General features: G+C 42.0%; 1 protein-coding gene across 11 annotated transcripts in view; it reads right to left on the minus strand.

Moving 5' to 3' along the window:
• BCOR (BCL6 corepressor) overlaps positions 1-15971 on the minus strand; it is a 93391-nt gene that overhangs the window by 29484 nt on the left and 47936 nt on the right. For all 11 annotated transcript variants that reach the window (XM_044442570.1, XM_044442565.1, XM_044442568.1 and 8 more), the window contains one exon: positions 284-562. In XM_044442570.1, the coding sequence (XP_044298505.1) occupies positions 284-562 (279 nt within the window). The remainder of the gene's footprint in view (positions 1-283; positions 563-15971) is intronic.

The raw sequence follows: 15971 nt of genomic DNA on the forward strand, positions 1-15971 counted from the left end.
GAAACACAAGCTATAGTTCACTTGTGGGGCAGATTGTTTCAGCTTTACCACCACACTATGCATTTTTAAAAGATTAGCTCAGGTAGGGGTTTGCATGCACTACAGCCATTTGCATTGTTCAATGATTACATTGTCCAATGTCTAGTCTTTTACCCATTAGGTACTCAAACATCATACAGGTGAGTACTTGGGATTGGCACAATCAAGGTCATAAATGAACATATATTAATACAAAGAGCATTCACAAGCCATGCCTTAAGAGTCATCAACTGGTCCTGATTACCTTTGGAATTCTTCCTCTTTTTAGGTTTTGATGTAAATTCCTCCTCCAGTTCTTCGACAAATTTTTCTTTAAGGCTTCCATCATTCTGTATTTTCTCACCAGAATGTTTACGCTTTCTGTCCAGATGGGGGAACAAAGCCTGGTTGATATCTTCTGCTGACTGATCAGTTGTCTTTTCATATATTGCAAGTCTCTCCAAACAACAGTCTGGTGGAGGACCTTTGTTCTCAGAAGTTGCAAAATTATGATCTTGGGTGCTTTCTGTATTATGAAAATCACCTTTAAAAAAAAAGTCACCACGTTTAACTGAAGGAATATGTTGTGCAAAAATAATGTATTTGATCACTACAGAACATATCTGGTGCAAGCATGCATTTTAAAGGAAATATCTAGTTCCAAGGCATAAGTGAAGTTAACTGTGTATTTTTTATGATGTCCATTAAAACAGAACCAACTGGAAAACCAATCAAGAATCAACTGGAAAACCAATCAAACACAAATATTGCTGATATTTCATTAAATCAGTATTTCACTGGGAAAAGGGGAAAGCAACAAGTCATTCTTTTTCCCACAAATATTATAGCCACCAATTATTTTGCAATCACATATAATTATTTGTGATCACAATATAAATGAAATATATACTGTGAAGCCTAATTAAAGATGGTCACTTATCCTACTTTAAAGAAGACAGCCCTCTGGCTGAAGGTGTCCTCTATGTGGTTGTCTCTCCTGTCCAAGTCTGGTTTAAGGTCAAAAATCCATAAGGAAGGAGAACATCAAAATGCCATCAAAAATAGTATCTGAACAGCAGACTGAACTGATTGCCTGGTCAGTCTTCTCAACAATGACAAGATGTATTTTATTTTTATTTAAATTGCTTTCCTAATTCGCATATATGCATATAAATTAGCATATGCAAATGGTATGCAAATAGCCTTTTGGAAATACATAAGTGCTCACCCTAATCATAGGCCATGATATGATATTCCAATAGGAAACAATTGGGGCAGGGATAGGAGACCTGTGGCCCAGATATGCTTGTATTCTCAGAGAGCTCCTCTTGCCACTCTCTGTCCACTACGCCACTCTGCTGTTTTACTGCTACACAGCTAAGCGCCTCAGGCCCAAATGCCTGGTGCTCACCTGTTTTTTCACCTATCAGCCAATCAGTATAGAGGAGAGATGACTGGTATATGTGCATATTGGAGAGAAAAAGAACACTAAGGGCAATGTCCCAGCCACTGGATTCACATCATGGCAACCCATTGTCGAAGGTCACCATGATGTGTTGTCATCAAATGCCAGGAACCTGCAATAATCTCACTGTGGGTCCCTTGTTTCTTGCTTATCCGTCCCATCCATTCCTTCCACAGGAAACACGTGGAAAGGCACAATGCTCCACACTCTGACAGATGCAATCACAGGCTGATTTTGATTCACCATGGTTATTAAAGAGTCCCTGTTGCAGAAACGGGGCTCATGCCCTGAAATACAATGAGGTCAACTTCCAGCTTCAATTGGGGCAACAGGCAGCCTCCTGCACATTACCCTAGCCAAGGCTAGAAGTTAACCCCATTGTGCTTCGGGGGGGGGGGGGAGCATGAACCCCTTTTCTGCAATAAGGATCAAGAAGAGGAAAAAAAATCTTTGCCCCATTGCACAAACAGGGCCCTCTTCCTGTCCAAGTGGTTTCTTCTCAGGCAGTGGTACTTCTCTACTTCCTCCTTGAGAGTAAACCACACAAGCAGGAAATGGGGAAAGTGGATTCAATCTTTGCTGGTGCCCCAACACAGGGGGCAGAGCACATCCCCAGCACCTGCTTCAGGGTTCTACTATCAAGTGAGAAGTGGTAGGTCCAGGAGGAGGCAGGGTGTCCAAGCCACTAGGCATCACTGCTTCCTGTTTGAAATAAGATCGCTCAAGCCATAGGCAGGGATGCCATCTTTGCATCACTGTCTCGAGGACTGGGCAACTGAGCAAAGATCAGAGAATCCCAGAGTGCTGCCTGGTCACTTTGGGGGCATCTGTCAACCATGTGTTCTTGCTAGCAACTTGAGTGGCAATTGCCACTTCTGCCAGGCAGCTCTCTTGTTGTGGGGTGTAACTCACAGTGGGTCATGTCATCTGTCATGACTCAAGGGCTTGAACAACTGGTTGGTTCTTATCATGATTTTCAAGCACTATAAGAACCAAGAGACTGGTTTCACACAACACAAGCAAGTATTCCCTGTTATTATTGGCTTGTGTCATGTCATGAGAACCCAGTTAATACATGTGTATTCACTAGGGAAGAAAAATGATTTGGAAATGCTGCTAGGTATCTGTGTATATGATTATTAGTAGTGCCATTACCATGTTGCATTTCCATTCCTCATTCAAAATGCTATAACCTTCTTCGTTTACCTCTAAAACTTATCTGAAGGCTTTGAAAACCTGGGTGACATTTTGTATCCCCAAGGTTATGCTGAGCCATAAGCTTAAGCAATATATATACAATATACAAACTCCATTTAGGTGCCTTGTGGTTTTCAACAGACATTTTTCTGAGCTAGACCTAAATGAAATCCAAGTGCTGTAAGATCAACACATAAGAAGCAGCTCACCAAAAATCTAGAATTTCAAGTACTTTATTCCTTTATTTTCTTATGTAATTTTCTAAATAACTCACATATATTTTATTTCTCACTCCATGTTTTCCCTTGCTTTAAAAATGCAGGTTATCCCTCTCTTATTTTATATGCCTCTTGTCCTCTCTTCTTTGCCATTCCTTCTCTAATTTATCCCCTCAATCTTATCACCCACTTAACTTACTCCTTCCAGTTCTATCACATGCAGTTTCTTAAAATGCTTGCCTGATGCCTGCTAGTTTGAAAAGCAGACTTAAGAGGACCTTTGAATCTCAGCAAGTGAAGCAACAGCAAAAGGGAAGAGTTCAACTGAACCAATTTACAGGAGCTGCTCTTTTCATGGTAAAACTTAATGGTGTCAAAGCAAAATAATCTACATAATGTTTAATGCTATTATAATAATTATGATTATTAGGTTGATTTGTGTGTCTGTAATATTAATCAGCCCACATATTGACAAGGCAGACTTTTTTTCCTCCAATTGCATTTTCTTCGGGGTTACTGAGGGAAAATTAACACACTACTGTGTTACAAAAGGGTTCAACATATGTTTAGATTATGGGACAAACTGCAGAGCACCATAGCACACAAATTAATTTTGATTAACTTTTGAGGCCCGGTAATCCAAATGGATGTTAAGCCCTCCTCTTACCCCAGTTCTGGACAGTTCTTAAGACCGAGGTATTTAAGAAAGGAGTGTGGGGCTGAATCAGTTCAGCGCAGGGTCACAAGGATGTTAGCCAGATTGGGGGGATGACATACAAGATGAGATTGAGGGAGCTGGGTCTTTTCAAGCTGGAGAAGAAGGGAAACAGCAGGAATCTTTTCGTGACATACAGGTATGTGTACGGGTGTCACATGTGATCATGACCTGTTTTCCGCAGTAGTAGAAGAAAATACACAGTCCAATTGGGCAAAGCTCAAGGAACCAGGTTTCAAGCTGGATGTCAGGAAGTACTTCCTGTTAAGATCCCCTAAATATGGAATCCTGGGCTTCCATGGAAGGTCAGAGGGGCCATCAGTGCGGCTGTTCAAGGAAAGACTGAATAACCACATGCTGGATATTACATGAGCAGAACCAGCTGGGTCAGACTAAATGCCAAATGAACCATGTGGAATTCTATGACAGAGTTTCAAAATGTCTAGACAGAGGGGATGTGCTGGATGTGGTTTACCTGGATTTCAGCAAGGCCTTTGACAAAGTGCCTCATGATATCTTGGGTTGAGAAATTGAGGAGTTTTGGGAAAGACCGATGCACTGTCCAATGGATTAGGGCATGGCTGATGGACCAAAAGCAGAGGGTTAACTATTAGTGGGGAATCATCAGGATGGCAGCCAGTGATGAGTGGGGTCTCCCAGGTCTGTCCTGGGACCAATCCTGTTCAATCTTTTCATCAATGACCTGGGGTAGGAGGTGACCAGTCTGCTAATCAAATTTGGAGATGATACGAAAATGGGGGCAGTGGCCACAACTGAGGAACAGGTATTCCAGATCCAGAAGGATCTGGATAGACTATGTTAGTGGGTGGGGGACAACAAGATGGCATTCAATGCAGAGTGCAAGGTCTTGCACCTGGGGCATAGGTGTCCTAAGTACAGGGTAGGAGACAAGGGGCTGGAGAGCAGCACTTGTGAAAGGGATCTCGGGGTATTGGCTGACTGCAGGCTGAACATGGGTCAGCGGTGGTCAAGAGGGCAAACACCACCCTTGGTTGCATAGCCAGAAGCATGGCTTCTAGATTGAGAGAGGTATTACTGCCACTCTATACAACTTTGGCGCACCCACAACTGGAGTACTGCGTTCTGTTCTGGGCTCCACATTACAGGAAAGATATAGCCAGGTTGGAATCGGTGCAGCACAAGGATGGGGGCCAGATTGCAGGGGAAGTTGTATGAGGCGAAACTGAGGGAACTGGGTCTTTTCAACCTGGAGAAGAGGAGACTCTGAGGGGATCTGTTGGCAACATATAGGTCCCTGAAGGGGTGTCACGTAGAGGTGGGTCAAGACCTGTTTTCTCCTGTGGAGGAGGGCAGGCCGCGTTCCAATGGAGCAAAGCTCAGAGAACCAATGTTCAATTTGGATGCCAGCAATTACTTCCTGACAGTCAGGACCCCTAGGGTATGGAATGGGCTTCCAGAGGTGGTGGTTAAAGCCCCTCCGGTGAGGGTGTTCAAGGGTAGGCCAGCCATGCACATGCTAGGCAAGTCATGAGCAGAGCCAGCTGAAGCACAGGGTCAGATGGCCTGGGAGGCCTTTTCTGACTCTCTGAATATATGCTAAGATTATAAAAATATGCACTTTCACAAAACAGATTTAATAAAGTCAATATAGAAGAAATATAGGTTTTTCTTTAACTGATATACAAAAGACACAAAAATGGATCAAATTTGCAGAGCATGTGCTGTCATCAACTTGGAAAGGAGCAGAAATGCTACAGCACATTTTCCTCTGAAATGAAGGTCTAGATGGGCATTCTGTAGTTATATAGATATTATAGTTACATAAATGTAGCTTCATTTATTAGATGGTAGACATTGGCCGCTAGAAGAAAGTGTTCAGTCTAATTGTGTTAACGTTCTTTAATAAAATACTAATAACCGCCTTGCAAATATTTAGAATATTAGGATGTTATTGGCAGAGATAAAAGTTTGTGTTCTAATGAGAAGTAATCCTTACAGAATATGAATTAGGTGTATGAATCCATGCCTACACAAAGTGTTGACCTACCACACTCATACCAATAGATTAACTATAAAACACTAAAGCACACATTCATTAAGCATGGCTCCCATGTAACTTTCATTCGATGAACAAGAGTTCAAATACCTCTGATGGATTAAATGCAAAGTTGCTAACCTGTTTTTATTTATTTGATTTCTATCCCACCCCCTTCCCCCTTTTTTAAAGAACTCAAAGCAACTTGCATCATTCTCTTCTGCCTGCACTCCATCATATCCCCACAACAACCCTGTGAGGTAGGTTGGGCTGAGAGTCTGTGACTGACTTTCAGGTTTTTGTCCTAGACCTTTAAAAAATTCCTCTAAGTTGTCTAGCATCTCCTTTGCTTTTTCTCAACCATTTCAATGGCCAATTTGCATCTCTATCTCCACTCCTCAAATCAGGTCCTAACCTATGTTCAGAAGCTTGGAACCTCACTCCAACAACTAACCCACTTCTCACAGTTTCATTTAATGTATGTCTTTTTTAACACTCCACAGCACATGCATAATACTTTACAGTGGTAAAGTGGCGGTTCAAAAACAGCAGTGACAAAAGGGCTCTGAAGCAGTGGAGGGGGCTCCAGCGAATATGCATAGGTCCCAGCATCAACAAAACCTTTTTATCTGAACCTGCATCTCAGCTAGGTCAAATACCCCATTATCATGCAGGAGAAACAAAAGCAGAGGATGTGCAAGTTCAAAGGCGCACACAGCCAAATATCAAGCAAGCACTGTGCATTATAATCCCAATAGCTAATTATATCAAAAAAACAGGGAAAAAAGTTTATTTTCTTCAACCACAAGAGTTTGGTGGAAATTAACTGCACTGCACGCTATCATTTTACCACTACATAACCATCTTGACAGGAATGCTAGGATGAAACACGGACACTGCCCCAGCCTAAAAGTTTGGGAATTCCCTACACCATGGGTCCTCAAACTATGGCCCGCGGAACGGATCTGGCCTACCATGGCCTTCCATCCGGCCCACGTGCTTGCTTGCTGCGCAGGCGGGGAGGGGTGGCTTGCTCGCTTGGAGATGGTCTCTGAGGGAGCAAGCCACTGCCGCCTGCCTCCCATACACCTGCACTCAGATGGTCTCTGAGCGAGCAAGTCACCGCTGCCGCCTGCCTCCCGTACGCGCTTGCTCACCGCTGCCTCGCGGGCGGGGAGGTGGTGGCTTGCTCGCTCGGAGATGGTTTTGGTCTCGCTGGGAGATCTCCGAGTGAGCAAGCCACTGCTACACGTGCCCGATGCTGCCTCATGCACGCCCAACGGCACCTCACTGGCCTGCGCCCACAGGCACCCCCACCTCACTGGCCCGCGATGGTCACCACAGCCTTTCAACTGGCCCCCTATTCAAAAAGTTTGAAGACCCCTGCCCTACACCTAAAAATCAAGACCAAACAGAAACCTTAACTTCCTAAATATTGTGCAATCAAGCATCAATCACTCGATTCTATGAGAGGGGTTTGAACAAGCTTTTCATTTAATCACAGCCACTCTGAATAAGTTGATTTCTGGATTTTCTTGTATTAACATTTCCAAGTCTAACACTTGTCTAACTCTTGTCTAAACTCAGTTCAGTCTGACCATGGTAATACAGAAACTAAGCATGACCTTGCATTCCACAGCAAGAATGAAAATAGTTTTCTTCAAGTATTGTTTGCTGCCCACAGTGCACTGATCGTATTTGGAGATATGGACAAGTTTTAACTTTGCCTATTTGTGAGCAGGAAATAAATATCTTCATTTCTGTACTGAAGTCCATTATCTTCTGCACATGTGACAACAGAAGCAACTTTCCAACTCTTCTTCAGTATTCTGATTTCTTATCCTGACATCTTTAGGAAATGTTAATGAGCCATTAACATTATCTAATGTCTATCGTCAAAAAAGAATAGCATAATGTGCACAAGACAGCCTTTTAGTTACAACTAAGCCCAACTGAGATCATTAAAACTTAGGCAGCAATCCTGTACAAACTGATTTAGTTCAACAAAAGTTACTTTTAAGTGGGACTTGCATCTAACTGAGCATGCATAATGCTGGGCTATACAGCATTTCAAATGCATTTTACTTCCAGTGGATTGAATCCAAACAGAGCCATCCTTAAGAGTAGTCCCACAAAAATTAATGGAACACATTAGCATTATTTTACTGGACATACTCTAAACACGACTAAATATGGCACCAGCCTATTGGAAATAAACAGAACATCTCAACTACAACTTTTCTACTACAGCCAGACTGTGTCCAGTAGGTACAATCCAAATCCCAAATAAAAGCAGAATTCCAGTTTTCCTGTTTCACATACATGTATTTCCATCCTTGTTTATTCCTGCTTCCTGTGTGCGTGCATGTTGTGTGTGTGCATGCACACGTGTGTGTGCACAAAATATGTGCATTGTTATAAAACATAAAAATAATGAAAATACTTCAAAGAGAAATAAGTATTTACTGCTGTTTGGGACACTGTATTTGGCCAGTCCAAAAACTTAAGAAACCTGTGTGGCCCAATAATTTAATAGGCAACAGAAAGACAACAGTAGAAAAAGCTGCCCAGATAGGTATAATGTAATCTAGAATATTAAGGGTAAAATGGTCAATATGAGAATCAAAATTACCCGAGCTCCCACCCTATTACCTGCAAAAAGAACTTGGTTACAAATAAAACATTTGGTCTGAAGAACCTATAGATCTGCAAGAATGTTGCAGAGTCATTCTCGACATAGTTCTTAACAGCTTTGGAAATATAACTACTTCCCTCCTGTTGGCTATGTATGATTCTCAATTCTCATAATTCCAGCTTAAACAAGATCACTTGCATTTTATAAGAGTTTATAACCATTTATACTAGAATTCCCCTGAATTCCGACAGCAGAGACACAGTTCCTGAATTAAAATTAAAGTCACACTTTACTCTTCCACCCAAAAAAAGTCTTTAAAGAATTAACTCACAGGTGCACATCTCTTTCTCGCTTCATGGTCATGAATCTGGGCATTGTTTTGGGAGAGAAAAGCCAGCCTAAAACATTTACTCATGCAGAGATGCAAGGGGCTGTTCTTTGCACAGGTAATGGCATGGTACTCTACTTCTGCACTGGAGTACCTGAAGGATCATGCAGAGGTACAAGAAGATTACCTACAAATCAGCTTCTGATGATTAGGGAGGGGTGCCTCGACAGGTGTCCTATGCTTTAGCATTCTGCTTCATGAAACAACTAGATCAGGCTTCTGGATCTCACTGCCAGTAATACAAAGGTTGTAGGTAGTGGGGTCTTGTTGCCAGGGTTAACCTCTCACCCAAGCATTAATGCAACCCCAAGCTGGTCCTTCCACTTAAGCTTTTGTGGTGCAAAGTATCGATCATGTTGCAGGACATAAAGCTATTTAAAAGGTTTGGAATGCCTAAAGATAATTCAACAATCCTGCCTTACTGTGGAATTTGATAAGCCCATTTATACTTCTAACATTCCTTAAAACACATGTAATGTGAGCTTGTAATGTTTCTTCAAGAACCAATTCTGATTTCTTTTATCAATACTAAACTGCCAGACCTTATTTAAATAGTTCTGTGTACCAAACTGTCCAACTAACATGAACACTGAATGGACTTACAATAAACACATTCCATAATTCACCACATTGATGGCACAGAAATTCACCATAACAACATTTTTCAAGCCACCTTAGCAATAAAGCAGCTGTACTATGACTCCCACTACCGCTGATTTTTAAATTCTGTAGAAATGAATAAATAAGTCTGTCTCCTATTTCTGTTTCTGCATCTTTAGTTAGGAGGTACTCAAACTATTAAAACCATTCTATAAAATAGAAAATGCACTGATTCATCCACAAGCAACAAACAGAATATTGCCCTGACATGTTTATGCCACTACATGGAACATCAGTTGGAACACCACATACCAAGCACCTTGTTTGATGACACAGTAATTATCTGCAACTGAAAGAGAAACACTGGCTGAACTTTGAGTGTCACAGCTCTTCGTTAATTTCATCCTTGCACCAGTTTAAGGACTCGGGTGTTAACATAAACATGGCTAAAACTACTAATAGGCATTTCATCCTCCCCTTTATACTATCAAGAATGTTTCAGAGCGCAGTTGAGGAGGAAAGCCGCTTCATCTGCACAGCATTCTGCTTGCCCAAGTGCAACAGTCCCATCTGCACACCATAGAACCAAGAACAAAAATTATTTTTCCATTTCTATAAATTCACACTGGTCCAACTATTCAGTGCATGGAAGGGAAGAGCAGAGTTGGCTGAGAAAATGCAACCTCTTTCGATACTCCTCCCTCATCCTTATAAGTCTACTTCCTATGTATAGTAAACTATTTGGGTATCCCTTAGCACAAGTGCCTAAATCTAATTTTCAAGGATTTAGGCAGGCTGTAATTACGGCAACACAGCTCCCCACTACAAGGAGCCACAATAGTGCTAAAAAACACCTTCACATTCTATATTGCCCACACACACAGAAGTACTAACAAAGGGGGTCCTGCAAAGTGCAAAAGAACGTATGTGCTCAGCTGGTTAGCAGCACTGAAGATCAATGGGACACGCTAGAAACATTCCTTGAGAAACTGAAGGCATGCTGCAGTCCCTCATGGCCTCAGACAATTCCTTTCCACTGACCTGTCTGTCCCCAGGTCAAAGATCAAAACAAAACTGGTACTTTTTCACTATTGTAACTGTCTGTTTCATCCTGTTCATTCTAAGGAAAACGGCGAGAGGAAAGACAGTGACCCATTCTCAAAATTAATCAAGTTACTATAGGGTGCGTGCCAACATATGCCAGGCATCTTAGTCTTGTCATGTCGTATGAACTCAGGTGGAAAGACTTGTTTCAGAAGGAAAGCACCTTCGAACAACCCATTGCTGGTCACTGGATTGTTTGAAAGTTGTTTCCCCGTCAAACTAGCCATGCCACCCAATTTCTGACAACACAAGCTATGTCCACAGAGCTAATTATGCAAGGCACTCACCACCCATCTAAGTGCATCACTGTGGTTTATTAAAGCCATGCTGGCTTGTTTGATCATGCAAACAAGTGACTGACCTATGTGTTTTATCAGGTTTTTTTTAACATGCCCTTGAAAGTGATAACAACTGCTGGCTTGTACAATGCAATAGCCATCATGGTATAATTTAGCTATGAGGAATGTGCAGGTGCCAGAAGCCAGCAGCAGTGATATGGGTTTTCTGGGGGCGGGGGGGGGGGGGAGATCTTTCCAGTGCTCTAAATAATACATTCCATCGTTTCTTTGTAGTAGCCATCTGGGGTCCCCCCGCTTCAGGACAATATTAACTTATTGTTAAATGCTTTATTGTTGTTGCCTGAATATCCGAGAGCTAATGTGGTGTAGCAGTTAAGAGTGCAGGAGTAGGACTCAGGAGATCTGGATTCTAGTCCCCACTCAGCGATGGAACTAACTGGGGTCTTTGAGCCAGTCACAGACTCTCAGCCCAACTTATTGCACAGAGCTACTGTTGTGAGTAAAAGATTCAGAAGAGGAGAATTATGTAAGCCACCTCACATACATTGAAAGGAAAAAGGTGGAATGTAAATATAAATATTTACCTTTACCCACTACCTTTCTTCCTTCAGTGCTTCCACTGTAGTGATGCCACATGCTAGTCTTCCTGTGTTAGGGCATGACGGCTTAGCTCAAAGTAACCATAAGAGCTAGATGACTAAAAAATCTTATGCAAACATTTCTAACTCCCTGAATTCAAGAGGCACTTTTCTGAGGAAAACTGAAACAAACAGTATTCACAGTCTTAATTTCAGTTTTCCTTGTGTTTGTTATTGAAGAATCTAAAATAGAAGGCAAATACACCATATAAAAGCCTGATCCAGAATCAGTCTGGAGCCAGTTGCATTCTATCAGGCTGTCATACCTTGTTTTTCAGTTCCCTCATGGGCAACTGCGCACTGGTTTGTGAATGCCTACCTTAGAAAAATAACTTACAGAAGTTTATATTCTATATTTAACTATCTTAACATATATTCTATGGTTAGCCATTTACCCAACCCAGTCCAACCCAACAATAGCCCACAGCTGATTTGAATGCTGCTGCCCACTCCATGCTGTGCAGGTTCACATGACTCAGCAACCCACACTGGCAACGCTAATTATGCAAATTCCACTGGCAGGCAACCACTATGTGAAGCAAGGGAAATAAGCCACAATGGCATATTCACACTTCTATATCAGACAAATACGGTCAATGTAATAAGCCCAACATGTGACAGGAAGAGCATTAATTTCAGATTAATAAACCAAAGAGGAATTGCTGAAGACAACAGGTTGCTCAAGCCTACCCTACACATTTAAGAAAACTTGGTAGTAACAGTGGGGTATAGCTCTTCAGATTACAGGCAGGAATGCCATTTTCAAATGCTCTGTCATGTAAAAAGCTTCCTACTAGAAGAAAACTAGCATAGTATGGGAAAGGTTTTAGTTAGCTGTTGTCTGCTTTGCTGGTTTTCTACCTGTGGAGACTTGTGTTTTATCCTTTTTACTCATAGGGAAACCTTCAAAACAATAGCTCATCACTGATAGAATGGAGACACTCCATTCTAATACCTCATTCTGTGGTGTGAGTGGATCCCACCTGGAAGTCATAACTTACCTGGAAGTCATAATATACAGTGGTATCTTGGCTCACGAGCTTAATCCGTTCCAAGACTCCGGTTGTGACCCAAACTGGTCATGAGCCAAGTTAAATTTCCCCATAAGAGTCAAAGTAAGTAAGGTTAATCCATTCTGTAACTAATTTTTTTAAATCAGAAAAATGTGAAGCAAAGTGACAAAGAACAACAAAGATCGCGGCCATCTCCCCCCACCCCCACCACCCTGAGCACAAACGCGGCCATCTCCCCATCCCCACCAGCACAACCACAATTACGTCCGTCATCCCTAAACGCACCCATCATCTCGGCACATGGGGGCGGGGGGGGGGAGAGACAGGCGTGAACGGGGCACGCTGGGGGAGGAAAACGGGCATGATCGTGCTGGTGGGGAGATGGCCAAGATCATGGTTGTTGTGCTCCTGCAGGAAAGACAGGCACGATCTCGCCATCTCCCCCCCCCCCCCAGCACAATCGTGGCCATCTCCCCACTTGGGGGTGGGGGAGATGGCTGTGGTCGCAGTCGCCACCCAATGCGGAGTTCACAACCTGAGTGAAAATTTTTATGAAATTTATGTTCATGACCCGATTTGGTCATGAACTGAGGCATTCGTGAGCCAAGGTACCACTGTACTAACACTCAACTCATTCTCCATACGTTCCATTCTTATGTAGCTAATTCACCATTTGCAAAAATACCTCTAAAGTTTCCAGAAAGGGGGTGGGGGAGAGAACGACTTAAGGAAACAATCATAACCCTCCCAGCCAGACCAGTGAAGACCTACTTAGAAGCTAGAGGATGCTAAGAGTTGGGAGGCAGGCTGGACAGAAAATCAGAGGCAGAAAGATTAAAATGGACCATCTCAGAAGCTGGCATGGATGAAACCCTGAACAGAAAGACTACACATTTTATATTTCAAAGTTTTATCCACTTGTAAGATTCAAAATTGGCTGTAAGTAATCAGTTTTCATTAGGCACAAGTCACTGAAGATTATAATATAAACCACTCTCCATGACAAAATCTGAACCTGAAAACTTTTGACTATGTCAGATACTTCTGCTTACTGGTAAGGTCTGTATCAAGGACCCAAAGTTAAAGATGCCCCAAGTTACCCTCCCCCACCCCATAAAAATCTCAAAACAAAACACAATGCTAGAAGTATTTTGCTCAATTCTATGTATTAGCTGCTGCAAGGAGCAATAGAAACAATAAAAGTTTTGTAATGGCATTCTAAAGATGTTCTTTATATTGTAGACATAGTCACTGTAATGACTGCAACCTTGAAAAAATAGCATTTTTAAAACAAGTGACCTGGTTCACACAATCATCATACCTTAAGCCACAGTATGTGGTAGACATCAGTAATGCAATTACTAACCTGGGCACAATTTTTTTGTGTTGTCTGAACATGGGTGACATGGCCTGCTATTGGGTTGTGTGAGGGGTGTTTCCCCCTAAAATAAACTATACCCTAAAATAAACTATATCAGATGACATAGCAAGCCACACCCAGGTGGCTACCCACACCCAAGGGTGTAAGAGGTAAACAGCACCCAGTACAAGCTAGTAGCTTTTCTAAGCCTTATCATGAGGACTAGGCCTATGTCTAACATAGCAGCATTTATTAACCAGGAAACTGTGTAACTGGTCTGCCACCACTACTTTCAGAAAGGCTAGTTCAAAGTAATTTCACCATAGTCTTGCAACTGTTTCTTGATCTTGGCTTCTTACATTTCAAGTTTCTTATGAATATAAGCCCTGAAATATGCAGAAATTATTTGTGTTGCAAACATGTTCTCAGCTGGCACACAAATTAAAAACAAAAACAAAACCCTATGCAACACAGTGTCAGAGTAACTTGCTCCAAACCACACTACATGGAAAGGAAGAACTAAACTATAAATTACTGATACTATAGGCAGCAAAAACCTTATGGAACCTGTGGCTCCTTGCAGCTGTATGAGCTGACAGTGCATCAAGATAATCACCCAGGCAAAACACACACCCCAAAGGCACATTACACCAAAAAGAAATAAACTACACTGGCTAACCAATGAACAAGGTAAACTCCCCTTTGATTGCCTCCATCCCTTTTACCCTCCTCCCCTTGCCCATTGCTCTCTGCCTCCCTAAGGACATTCCCTACCATTCCCCAGTTTACCTTTTCTGGGGCCCAGAGGCATTCCCGGAAATAAGGATGGTTCCAGAGGCCGGCACTCTGCAGCATTTTCAGCCCCCTAGTAGCTGCTGTTATTATTAACTATTAAACATCTGGACAGACAGGGAGCCTGGCAAGGCATCCATATGACCATGTGAAGACCCCAATTTTTGTAGCTTTCCCTGCCTCACTCACATCGGATTAGCAGGGAAACTCACATGAAGTCCCAATTGCATGCAGGGATTTCTGCCATTTGCTACAACTAGAGGAGATGGAAAGTTTGCTATGGGATGACAATCTTCAGGCAGCCAAACTATGTAACCTAGCTTTTAGACACAAAACCTCTTACCACACAGTTGTTTCTTGTGAAGTTGTGTCCTTAAAATGGCTAGATATTTAAATTCTGCTTCTAGCAAATGGACAGAATGTCTTCTTGACAGCTAACTAGGTGTCCAGATGCCACTCATCCTGAAAGTCTGGAATGCACTGCTGAAAAAGGCATATGAGGAGCACAGAAAAGAACAAGAATTGGTGACAAGAAATAAATGGTGGCTTGGTTTGGTGGAATGTAATGTAAATGATAATTTCTGGATAACATAAGATGTCCAATCTGGGTCAATTTCAAAAGTATTAATGCTTAATGCTTTCAGGCTGACTTTGTGAAGCAAATCCAGAAGCACAAGAAAAAAAGCTGCAGGGGGTAAGTCATCTGAAACCTGTTCCTAGAGTTATCCCAGGAAATGTACATGGATAGCCTATTTCAAGTAAGATGTATTCTCATGTAATCACACAATCACAAGGTGGAACATGTTACTCCCCAAGCAAACATACAGTATATCCCAATCAACCTCACCCATTATACACACTTAGAAAGAGTCCTTTTAGTCTAACCTTGACCAGACATTCACTTTGCCCACATTTAACTATCTTTTGCTCCAACTCCCTTTGAGAAAAAATTTATTCTCATCACCCTTTTGCTTCCTGAGGCCATGTATAACCTGCCCAACTACATCAGCTAAGGAAACAGAAACAGTCGCTGCTTTCCTTTTAACTTAACAACACTTTTGAGTGTTCAAAGCTCATGAGGAGTGTGCTGACATTCTGAAGTGCAAGCAGTTACTGAACTAAAGGAAGCACAAAGTGAGCAGCAAACAGAGTCAGAGCATCAGTCTAGTTTCAAAAGAAAGCTTAGGACTTGTTCCACTGCTACCTGAACCTTGCTTAACACCTTTGAGATGAGAAGATTTTCACTATCATTACTTAGTTAAGTGCCCACCCGGCCTATTTCGTCCTACGCTGACAGTGCTGCAAAATACAAAGAAATTCGTTAAGTGGAACTTTGAGTTTGTGATGAACACATCCAGAAATTAATAAGATAATAGCATGTAATTAAAATTTGTGATTGGCTCAGTTCATTAGCCATAGCCCCCAGCAACCAAAAAAACCACTTATGGACACACTCACACACTTAATAGCACCCACTTTCCAATAACCACTTTGTGAAGGAGAGGAGACAAA

The sequence above is a fragment of the Varanus komodoensis genome, unplaced genomic scaffold (assembly GCF_004798865.1).
Source record: "Varanus komodoensis strain SLA01 unplaced genomic scaffold, ASM479886v1 scaffold4, whole genome shotgun sequence".
In the NCBI taxonomy this organism is placed as follows: domain Eukaryota; kingdom Metazoa; phylum Chordata; class Lepidosauria; order Squamata; family Varanidae; genus Varanus; species Varanus komodoensis.